This window comes from Stegodyphus dumicola, chromosome 3, assembly GCF_044657685.1.
Source record: "Stegodyphus dumicola isolate Sdum_Otavi_A_Nest chromosome 3, ASM4465768v1".
In the NCBI taxonomy this organism is placed as follows: Eukaryota; Metazoa; Arthropoda; class Arachnida; order Araneae; family Eresidae; genus Stegodyphus; species Stegodyphus dumicola.
The window spans coordinates 170,954,120-170,967,194 of record NC_140770.1 but is presented as its reverse complement, the minus strand read 5'-3'; the positions used below and the strand labels follow the sequence as shown (position 1 = coordinate 170,967,194).

The 13,075-nt window shown below is 29.1% G+C and overlaps 1 protein-coding gene across 11 annotated transcripts in view; it reads right to left on the bottom strand.

Moving 5' to 3' along the window:
- The window catches only part of Ars2 (arsenic resistance protein 2), a 94,163-nt gene that overhangs the window by 57,593 nt on the left and 23,495 nt on the right, over window positions 1-13,075 (bottom strand). For 10 of the 11 annotated variants that reach the window (XM_035377353.2, XM_035377358.2, XM_035377360.2 and 7 more), the window contains exons 4-6: window positions 12,413-12,526; window positions 5,897-6,070; window positions 142-311 (exon numbers count right to left, since the gene is read on the bottom strand). In XM_035377353.2, coding sequence (XP_035233244.1) covers window positions 142-311; window positions 5,897-6,070; window positions 12,413-12,526 — 458 coding nt within the window. The remainder of the gene's footprint in view (window positions 1-141; window positions 312-5,896; window positions 6,071-12,412; window positions 12,527-13,075) is intronic. The other variant, XM_035377361.2, reaches the window with a different exon arrangement.

Here is a 13,075-nt window from a genome sequence, read left to right as displayed (position 1 = left end):
ATTTCAAGAAATTTTCTTTACATATAAAATGAATTCAAAAATAAAGGTTATAAATAAAAAGAAACTATATTAGGATTTAATAAACCAAACTAACATTTTTTGACATTTTAATAACTAATATTATATCAATCAGGATTTTACCTGCATCTAGAAACCTGATTATTTGCTCATGTTTTTCTTGATCTACACTAACAGCATCTACCCAGCCCTTTTCATACAGCTCCATAAAAACATCAAGTCTTCGCTTTAAAGCTGCATGCAATTCTGCCTTTCTTTTTAAACTTTCTTCTGGATGATGTTTTAATTTAAACCTAGTTGAAATAAAAACAAGGATGTATTTTATTATTTAGATACTACATATACAAAGAGCAAAAAATCACTTTTTGATGAAAATATTGGCATTTTAAGTAAGTAAAAATTAAGAGTTATTTTTATGTATTTAATAGGATATTTTTATTTAAAATAAAATCTTTGTAATAGTTCCTAAAACTAACAGAATATTAAAATTTTTTTATTAAAAAATATATTTTTTTAACAATGGGAATATAACAGTTCTGAGCTTATAAAATTCTTTTTTATGAATTAAAAATTTAAATGAAATTCACTGACTAAAGCAAATGTATTTTCAACACATAAAATAAAACAACAATTTAGAATAACTAAAAAAAAAAAGTATGTGCCACATAATGTGATCACAGATCATGCCAAAATCTAGTAAGGTAGTTCAAATCTCTATTGAATTTATTTAAATATAAGAAAAATTCACCAATTCTTATTCCGTTTCTACAGACAATAGCAGTGTTATTTACTACGGAAGCTAAAAGACAAAAAGGGTAGTTCTTAAATGGAGGGGGGGGAAAGAAGAAGGGTACAGGAGCCTCAAGATTTATAATATTCAGAATCTTCTTAAAAATCAGTTATTTTTTCCTTACTGTTCTAGAAAATTAACCTTTCTTTAAATAAAATTTTAAGAAAAGACTACGAAATCAGCCAATCGTAAGAAACAATCATGGGGCCTAACCAAAATAAATTTCTAGAAAAATCCTAAAATTGCTGTATTTGAAGAAATAGAGGAATTTGTTCTTGATACGATGTGATTTTTAAAGGCACACTGGGAAGGCTATTAAAATATTACATATGTACAGAAAATGTTAACGAAGGATTGAAAATTTTAATTTTTGCATAAAATTCAGCATTAACTGTTCATAAATGGAAAAAATTTTTAATTTAGTAATGAGGCTTCATGATATTCTGTAAATTGTACTTTCGCAAACACTTGCAAATGCAGTATAAATTCTGCTTTTACTAGTTTTACAAACACCATATCCACTTACAAGAATTTAATCATAAAAAAATTAAACAAAAACAACAAACAATTAAAATTTTACTTGTAATTTAATTCTTTAATACAAGTGATCACATTAGGTGGAATTTATTAAGAAACTTTACTATAAATAATTTATGGCAAATATTAGTTATAAAAAGCAATACTAATTTATATAAATATTGAAATACAATCCATAACTTAATAAAAAAATAATTAAAAAAGCAATCCAAAACATCAAACATTTTTTACCAATAATTTAAACACTGACTTACATAGAATCTTCATCTGAGTACTTGCTGATGAAAAAATCATAACGCGACCCCACATTCTGGGGATTAACCTAAGCCTACTACTTAAAACTTTTAAAATCACAAACTTAAATAGTGCACATCGCAAATACTGAACTCTCATCAATTCCACGGTTTCACTACACAACAGTCAATAAAATCAACAGCACAAAACTTTCATGAGCGATAGTTTGAGATTGACAGTTCATATGAATGCTGTGAAGACGTGGAAGGATCTCTTTCGAGGAAAAATGCTGGCAGTCAGCCTGCTTGCTGTATGGAGGAAAAAATACACAATAACAATGATCCAGCACAAGAGAGGCAGAAAAAAAATTATGAAAAAGAAGGAGGGAGCAGAGGCAGGCTAAGAGCCTACTCTATGTAATAAAATCTTTTAACTAAAATAAAAATATGTAAAATGAAATTTTGGGGTCATTGGTTCTGCTTTTATGACCTCCTCAACTCCCTGAATTATAATACATAGCCTCTTTGGAGCTGGTGTATCTGAAAGATGAACACAGCTTCAATATTTCAGATTAAAAACATAACTGCTAACCATTACAGTAATTTATTACATGAAGTAACAAAATAATCAGCTTTTAAGCTCTTTATTTTTGGTGCCATTATAGCAAATTTTCACAAACATAAAACTTTAAAAAAGATTATAAAAGAAATGCATAATTTAAAAATTTCATATATGGATAATATGACCATTTAAATAAGACTATCCCCCAAATTTGGTTAAAAATTTTTTGTAAATAATAATTAAAAATTTGAACTACTAATAAATGTCTTAATTTAGCATTTAAAAAATTATTACATTTCTGACTCAAGTTATATATTACCATTATGTTATCTTTAACTAATAAAAATTCCATAAGTGTTCCTATAATAACTTTATTATAGTTAAATGCAATTAATCCCCCCGAGAGTAATTTTGTCTTACTTACGTTGATTTAAGCGAGTAATTTTATGTAACATATTCCATAATATATTTATCACAATGGAATTTAAGGAATATCCTATTAATAAGCATTAATTTTACACAAGTATGGAACTGCATGAGCAATGTAATTCCATGATTTTATTAATAATAAAATTTATCAATTCATTCAAATATAAAGTTGAGAATGCCACTTATTAGGAAAAAATACACCTCTATCACATAATTTTAATTTATTAACAAAAATTCTAATTCTAGACATATTGTCAGGATTTCATTTAAAATGAAAAACCACAGAAGCTTATTTAAAAGCACAAACAATAAAGAAATTACCAAACTTTCATTTAGTCTTAGATCATTCTTAATCAAATATTTAAGAGAACAGTACTTTTTCAAAAGTTCTAAAATATACATATATACAAAACTTTCTTTTCAACAGTTTGCAATTTTTTAAAGCTAAACCTTTGAGCAAGAAAAGCACATAGTTTATGATACTTTAATATAATAAATTTAACTTCATAGTTTATCTTACAATTTTGAACGACACTACCAACAACCTGTTTCTTATAATACAACTACAGTTTATAGAAAATGAAATTAAAAAAACAAACAAATAAAAAGTGAATTTTCTTTTTATGCCTAATTACTTAGACAGCATTTTCTTTCATCCCTATACTACTTATAAAGCAATATTAAATTTGGTAAAGCTGTTTTACAAAAATCATTGAAGAATAAGCATTTGCAAAACATAATTAAAATTAATGGTTCATTAAAGCACAATCTATGGCCATAATCTAGCATCTTTTAGACAGCACACGAAAACTTCAGAGTAATTTAAAAAAGAGATCGCACACTTCCACTTTGCTTTTATTTTTAAATACACGCATTGGACTTTAAGATTAGCTCTCACCGAAAAGCCACAAGAAACTATAAGTGAGGTAACGCACCATGTTGCCAAAAAGTATTTATGTGGCAATTCAGTTATACACGTGGCACAATAGGAATTTCCCTTCTGAAATTTAGTGATCATTTTTATGATTAATATATATATGCATTGGGTACATTTGTTTTTGTTGTAATATAATAGAACCCTCTTTTATTTCCATTACACTGGAACTGACACAAAATTTTAACTTTTCAATCATGATTTTGGAGGGTGTAACAATGCCAAAGTTATGTTAATTTTTTTAAAGAAAAATATCACTGTACACATGGAGTGAATATTCTTTTCCATGTATACAGTGGAAAAGAATGGATGTAAAAAAATATGCGGCACTGGAATCATCCTTGAAATAGACATAAAGATACCCAAACAAATGTTTCTCTCCAAAGTTTGGTTTGGGGTGCAGATAATTAGAAAATACCAATGCATTTATTTTGTATTATTTTTACATACTAAAGTAACATAAACTTGTTATTTTCAAAGAAACAGCAGTGTACTTAAAAATTTGCTGAATATTCTTTATTATTAGATAAAGAAATCTGCATGTATGTTCCTTACTATAAAATAAGGACATTCTGAGGCACCAAATTTTAAATATGCACAATTTTCCACCCTAACTAACATGTAAACTAACCCTAACTAACATGTACACTGCATGCACGCAAGCACACACACACACACAAAAAGAGAAGGCTATACCTATTAGATTTATATATAGCAACGTTCTAAAATACGTATTTTGACACAAAAATAGGACTTTTCTTGAAATGGCATGCAATTTTTTCCATATTTTGATTTTATGACTCAAATTATGCCAAATTTTGTAAAAACTGCACGAGTAGCTCTCAAAACTCTAGCTCCTCAATGTTTATTGAATTTAGTATATATTTATTAAACTTATTTGACTTCCTTTCACATTTCGAAATTTAGGTTCATTCCCAAATAAAATTTGTCCATTTTTTTATGATTTATTTTTAAATAAATTTTATAATTTTTTCAAAAAACATTCTGAATTATAATCTACAAAACTTTTACCATCATCTTACAGTAGACTTATTTCTAAGCATACCTGCAAAACATTAGAAGTCTTTTATTCAAAATTTCTGAAGATATGCATGAATTTATATATTAGCGCATTTTGAAATTTGGCATATTTGTTGAAAGCGATAACACGAAATGTGGTTTAGGCACTTTGTTAAAATTGCTTGAAAGTAGGAACAATGTGATTTTCTTCCTGCTCATGCACAATGCAAAAAAGGAAAGGAAAATAAGTTGCTATAAATTAAGAAGTTTGGCAAGTGGAGTTCATTCTTGGCGCAAACTGAAAAAATGCACCAGATAAATTTTTGAATTTCTCTAAAAATTTTGCACCAAATTTTTACAAAATTTAATATTTAGGCATAATTGGAGTCATAGAATCAAAATAATGAAAAACATTGGCATGTCATTTCAGGAAAAGTCTGATTTTGTGTCAAAATACCTGTATCACAACGCTTTATATAAATCTAATATACATCCTTAAGTTGCATTTTTGAGGACGAAAAATGCAATTTGAATTTCATGAACAGCCCAGTAGAAGGGGAGATATAGAACAGTCCCAATATATATATTTTGTTTTTGTGCAGCGTACATCTCAAAGCTCGAATTTCAAATTTGGTTTCTTTATATTTTGTGTTTGTGTTAATTTAGTGGCCTAATTTAAAACTCAGCAATTACAAAACTATGTGCTCACACTCAGCAATTTAAAAGAAATGTGTTGTCACTCAGAAAAGCATATTTCCTTCAAATTTAATCCACAAAATCCACGATTAAAAGAACTGTGTTCCTTCTTTTAAATGTAATCCATTATTGATTAACAAACAAATCTATAATTTATTGATTACTGACTGGATCCATTAAATTACACTATCTGGAGTCATTAATATTATATATATTTTCTTATTCATACTATTTTATACAGAATAGCTGTGCAGTGTTTAGTTCTTGATAATAAATCAAAATAAATTTTATATACACATATTTAGCAAAACAACAACCTTGTGTTTGGCGTAGATTTACTCAAGAACTCCAGCTGTTGAAATCTTGACTTTAAATCTAAATCAAACAAAAAGGTTGTTGCTTTGCTAATTTTATGTTTCTTTTCTATTTTGATACCCATAATTATTTCACATATAGTTTTTACTCATCATTTACTTTATTTGAAAGGGACAAATCTTACTATTTGGGGACTTTTCAGTTTCACTGACAACTAAGAACAGAGATTTACAAAGAAAAATTACAAATGTATAATTTCCCAATTTACACGGTGAATCTTTTGAAATTAAGGATACTTAAAAATACACTAAAGAACCAAAAATAGCATTGCATTTTAAATAACAATCACATGAGGAACGCACCACTCTTCATCTTTATGATTGAGGAAAAACTCATTAATTTGTTGACGTTTAAACTCCAGTTTATACTCATTATATTTTTTCACTGCTTCCTGGTCGTCAATACCATCATCTTGGGAAGAGAGGAACTGCTTAAATGTCATCATTGGTGGTTGGGTTAATCCTGAATCAACTTCCCTACAATTCATGAAGATAATATATCACATTTTAATAAACATAGTACACATACATTCCATTTAAAGGCAAAAGAAAAGCATTGTAAATTATTTTTTGGACTTGATAATTTATATGCAAAGATAAAAAAATGCAATATCCAATAATTACAAAAAATTTTCTATGCTTAAAAAGATAAATATGTTCGTGTTTTAAGCTGCATTTTAAGTGCTGAAATATTTCCTTTTTTGAATTAATGTAGGCAGAGAAAGGACACAATTTAAAATGATTTTAATTTCTTATTGATAATGGCAGAACTAATTAAAGTTTGATTCTGATTACACTGAAAATATATTTACACACACACACATACTTAATCCAGATTTGTTATACATTTCGCTATGATAATAAAAATGTAATGCTCCATCAGACAAAACCAGCTTCTAGAGACTAAATTCTTAACCAATATGTATATAGCAATAAAAATGACCATTTTCAGATATTATTTTACAGTTCACAACAGGCAGTGAAGAAAATATAATTAAGATATGTACAGAATGCAGTGATGAAATCAATCAAATTAGACTTAGCCAAGTTAACATTATTTGAATAAACTCTATGAAACCATAACTTACCTTTGCAACCAATGCCCTGAAAGAGTGATTGGGTTATGAACACATGCTTTTTTCAGTACATAAATAAGCCATTTAATATCTACGAACTACTTCATTAAAAACTAAATTATGAGATGCTAAGTTTCAGTGTAATGCATACAATTTGAATTTAAACTAAGGAAATATTTCATTGTATATATATACAGTAATACTCTTGTACCTGCAAGTAAAATGTTCCTAAGACTTACAATGGATACATGAAATCGCAGACGATAGCGAATGCTAAATACAGTAGATCAACCATGCAATGTATATAATTACTGTTAAATTTAACTGATTCCAAGTAGGATATTATTAGAATTAAATAAAGTAATGCAAAATATATTGTGCACGAGCATACTCTCTTTATGAACTGTGGAAATCAAGGATCTGACATTTTAACTTAATCCAAAATAGACAAAGAGAAATAGAAAAAAACAATTTCGTTCTTGTATTGTAGCAAAGGCGATTGCCCTTTTTTCATCTCTATACCATTTCACTTTGCACTAATAGCACTCTTAACTTTCATTCACTTGTAATCTTCCATTTTGGGTCTCTTATTGTGGTAAAAATGACTTTTAATGAGGAAAAGAGCTGCAATAACATGTTGCTAACAAGAATAAAGTAAATGCTAGAAACAAAAGTGGCAAGAAGTTTTTAAATAAATATGGGTGCCAGAACAAAAATAATGATAAGTCAAATACTGTACGTCATCACTGACAGCCAAAATTTGTTATCAGAAAATTTATACTCATAGCTTACAAGCATGGTCAACATGTGAAAAGACACAAAAGATTCTGTAATGAATGATACTCTCTGTTAAAGCCATGGCATTTGGTATATTTCTTTATTCTTCATTATAATCACTACCAACATGACCATATTTTTTCACTTAATCATGGTCCCTTTCAGTTTTTGTATCACTGCAAATTTTACAACTGATCCCCGAAGAAAAAAATATTTTTCACAAAGAAAAACTATTCAAAGCAATAACCACTTGCTTAAAATTTAATTTGGACTAAAATGGTTATACAGCTTTCACTCACGGCAGGAAGAAAATGGTGTCTACACACATGGTTTGTTGGATCAGGCATTCCTTTAATTTTTACCATATAATTCACTTATTTTGTCAGAAGTTAATGCTTGGAGAATGTTCCATGTTGATGTTCCCGACTGTTCCATTTCCTGTCTAGCCAAAGCATTGAGAAAGAATTTATTTTGTCATTGATGGCTGTGAAACATTATCATTCTTTAAGCTAAAATATTTAAATCCAATTTAATTTATGCTCTTAAAATTAACAATGTAAATAGGAACTTTGAAGTGCAGTGAAGTGTGTATGATGGAAAGCTACTGGCAGTACAGAGAAATTAATTTTTACTATTTAAGTAGAAAAATGAGCCTGTTTGACGATAGTATGCCAAGTATTATGTGAGTTATAAGAAATTTTTAAAAAAGTTTAAAGCATCATACTTTTTGTGATAATTAATGCATGCATATCCTGCATTTTGATGGTTACCACTTCTGATTATTTTCATTAATAACAAAATTCAAACATCTGAAACATAATCCTAAATTCTCCCTTATTTTATTGCTCATTAATTCTATAAAAATAAAATTTTATTTTGGTAATGCTTTATTACAAATGATTAATTTAAAGTTTACCGAAAATGAATTTGTGGTCAGGGAAAAAAGAGAGACGAAGTTCATATTTTTAACAATGCCCGCAAATAAGCAAACAATATCCTTTGTTTAAATGTTTTCAGTATTCAGACAATTATATAAAACAGAACAAACTGAAAAGTTATATACAGTTACCGTAGAATGGCTTTCTATGCAATAAGTGTAGCCATATTTCTTGAACTACAAGCAATACGAATTGAAGAGAGAAAATTAGAAAACAAAAATTGCTAAGGAAGGGAGTATTCCCCCCCCCCCCCCCCCCCGTGTTCACCTTTGTACCACATATGTCAATCTTAGACAGATATTTACAATTTTAAATACCATCCTGAAAATATATTTACACACACACACACACACACATATATAATTCTGGATAATAAACATTTATTTCTCACATACCATCTCACACATCACATACTGAATCCAGATTTGTTACACATTTTGCTATGATAGTAAAAATGTAATGCTCCATCAAACAAGATCTGCTTCTACAGACTAAATCCTTAATCAGTATGTATAGCAATAAAATTGACCATTTTCAAATGCTATTTTATAGTACTTCTTTACTATTCAAAACAAGCAGTTAAGAAAATATAATTAAGATATGTACAGAATGCAATGATGAAATCAATTGAATGGAAAAAATTAGTCCTCTCCAGGGCTAAGTAAAGAACGATCAAAGTCCAATGCTTTTGTAGAAATGACGATCAATGTAAAACTACACTATTGCAATAGTAAAGAATAAAATGGTTAGTCTCTATACATTTTAGGGTACTTCTTGGCCAAGTTTTGTTTCATTTATGCCAACCTAAGTAATTAAATGTTATGGAAATCCTATTATGACATGATTGGTTGTAATGGGTCATGCAGTGATTTTAATTTCACAGAGCTTATTTCTGCATTGTATGTTGTGTAGGAAGAACGTTGCTTATTTTATGTGGTACATCGAAGAATGGCTGCCTGTGATAAGGTTAATCTGAAGTTTCTGTATGATTTGGAATGAATGGGAAAAGATGGATTAACTAACTGGTGTATAAATGAAGGTTTACTCAGTAATTATTATGACTGTCCTGCTTGTGCGAAATAATGCGTATAGTTGAACGTAAAGGTCATTCAGATTGCTTTGAATGGGTTTGTTGCACGAAAGGTTTAAATGCTCACTATATAAAGCTTTCAAATAGAAAGGAAGGATCATGGTTTGAGGAGAATCATTTGGGTATTATTGAGATTTTGATTTTTATATTAATGTGGGTGTATGAAGCTAATACTAAAATGATTAAGACAATTAAATTTGATTCTTATTTTCGTGAATTTATACGGTAACGGCAGTATGCAGATTCTAGTTCAGATAATTTTAGACAGTTTTTGGATGCTGTTAAGAGATTCCATGTGTCACACATACTGAAGGAACAGAAATTTTTAAATAAGGTAAGATGATATTTCTTTTTTATACTGCATAGATTAGATAACATATATTTAAATTATTATGTTACTTCCCTTTTTGATTTAAAAAGCAGTTTATTGAGATTTAATATTTTTGCTTTAATTCTGTTTTAGACAGCATTTTACTGGAGAGGACATTGGACGTAAACAGGAATGGAGCCAAACAATCAATAAGTTTCACCAAGGGGTACCCTGAAATATATTTTTACCAATAAAATGTGTCCCAATGTGTAATTTAACTTTAGATTAACTTTACTGAGAACAGCTTTTACAATAATAAAATATTTATATCACACAATGTTGAGGGCACTACAAAATTATGCAAGAATCTTTTTCTTTCCTACACCACTTTTAAACGCTCAGTTAAAGATAATTAGATCATTGTTCATACTCTCATAAAACTTGCCAGTAAAACAGTGCTGCTGTGTATTCCCATTCACAACGAGGAGCTTGGTAATGGGGCAACAGATATTTTGATTAAAAAGACAAGAGCAAGCACCAGTCAAAACCTAATAACTTTCCACATCACTATATATTGCAAAATGATAGAAAATTTATCTTTAAATATTAAAAGTTTGAAAGTTGCTTCTTATTCCAAATGTCTTGCTCTCCTGTAACTACATTCAGGACTTTCCAATGGAGGTCACTACGACCAAGTTTCGTTTTTGGACTGGATATGACTGCTTTCATGCCCAATTGTTTCAATGTAACATAGTAAATTTGCTGTTTGTGTTCTTTGTGATCACGAACTATTGACAATGGCTTAACACATGGACATGAGCTCTGTACTAAGCATTTGTTTCATTCACATTTTAATTGAATTCTGCCTTTTAAACTAAAATAAAAATTAGATTTCCTACAGGGGGCTAGGGTCCACAAGCAGAAAAATAAGGAATTTGGCTTAACCCTGCCATGGTATTTTGGATCTGCTCCAAAGACCTGTGTTAAACAGCTTCTATTAGTCAAATTTTTATAATTACTTATTTTACTTTTTGTTTTAGAAATTTCCATTAATTAAAATGTTATTTTCATTATTAATGAAAGCAAGAAACATCTCTTCACCAGGTAAAAGTGGTCATGACACTCCAAGGGCTTAATTAGTCAAAAATTAATCAGCTATTCTGGAAACATATATATAAAAAAGTTACTATAAAAATTATTCAATTTTTTAAACACACATCAGCTGCATTTATAAATGAATTTTTATTAGTTTTTTTATCTGTGCTAATGCTATTTTAACATTCATCAAAATTCAAAAGATATTAAAATATTGAAGCAAATTTATTTCGTAGTCCCAAATTTTCACATTTTTAAAGCCAAATTTCTCAGCAATATATGCATGATATTATAGCACTCCCATAAGATCTTCACTTTGGCTTTTTATGCTTCAGCAAGCCAGTTTAGGTTTTCCATAGGATATAAGTTAATCACTATTTCTCTGTTTAGTCATGTATTTTTCAGGCAGAGATTTAAATTCTGGGCCTGCCTTTTACCAAACAACATGCAGTGGAGTATTTTCAAAATCACAGGACTGTTATTCTAGTATACATATTCATAAAATCCAAAGTTTGGAAATTGATAAAATGGCAATGTAGACAATGCCATGTATGACACCACTCGAATCCACATTTTTAAGGGAATTTTATGTTGCATAAACAACATGACTACTTTGTTGGTATTTTAAAAGCCATTTGGAAATTTTTGTTGCTTGAATCAGTGCTACAAGTTTTAATGGATTTGTTTATTAGATAATCCCAAAGTTTGGGTTGATTTTTGACTACATTTTGTTATATCTTGATCACATAGTTCAGCGGTTTTCAACTTATTTTGTCCAATGCACCCACTTTTACCATTTCTAGAAGATCATTCCCTTCCCCGCCTTTTCAAAGCTTAAAAGTTACATACACATTTATTTAAATTCATATTTTTTTAAACATGTTTTGTAACTTAAAACAATAAAAAACATACAGAAAATGTTGATCAACAGCAAAACTTGCATTTTGTCAATAGAAAATAAGTTTTTTAAACATAAAGTTTTTTTTTAAAAACTTACAAACTAAAACTAAACGAAGATACTAAGGTAAAAGGATGACTCTCCTCCAACCATGAAATTTTCCCCAGGTTGAGAATCTCAATCTAATCGAAATAACTATTGATTATCTAATTGAATAAAGAATGATTTGTAGATTCAAGCTGCAATCAGGATGACTGGCATAAGTTTGAGAGATCTCCACCAACTGTAATGGCCAATTACAAAATACATGAGTACCCTTAATTACTTGTGACAAAATACAATGATCAGTTTTTACTAAAGTAATATACAGTTTCTATGATAATTTATTGCAATCATGCACTGCCCATAATAATTTTTTCATTTATTGGAAGATTTTCAATTATTCAAGCTCCAGGAAGTATTTATCATGATTTTCAAAATTCCATCTCAGTGTATGATTTGACCTTTGCCTTGGAGAATACCAAGTGTTAAAATTCAGACAACTCATTTTCAGTTACAGAGGACTTTGATCGTTTTTTCTCAGCTTTTTAATCACCACATATTTGAACTATTCAAAGGGGAAAAGTGTGACACACCTTTGAGGATTCATTTGTCCATGCATTCCCCATCCAGAATGCATTCCACCCATCATGCCTCCACTCGGATAATTTCCATCGAAATTATTGCCATAGCCACCACCACGGTCATCCCTAAAATAGGGAATTTAAAATGTAAACACCAAAGTTATATCTGGATACCTATCAGAAAGTCATTAATAATGTACTACACTACATTAATTAAAGTAGTACAGAGAAGGATAAACATGGAAGGATTTCTACCACTTTTTTGGCTGGTGAGAGTTTACTAGTATATTTATGGAAAATAAAAGCGAAGAAAAGACTTTCATGAATACACAGAATTAGAACTACCAGATCATAATTTTTATTTACAACCAAACATATAATAGGAAACTGCCACATGTTCCTTTGAAACTAAAAACTGCTAAGTCTTCATGCTGCCATTCTATGGCACATAACAGTTTTATTTTCCATAACACGCGATTTCTTTTAAAATGATTACAATAGTACGTTTCTTATAGCAAATAGATACAATTTTAAGCTAAGATTTAATACATAGTATATATACCCCATCTCTACACTCTTTTATGTGCTGATAGTAACACAGTAATAGGAGCTTTGCAGCAAGAAATGAAAAATATCAGCAGCTATATTTACTTGGGAAAAAAAAAAAAAAAAAAA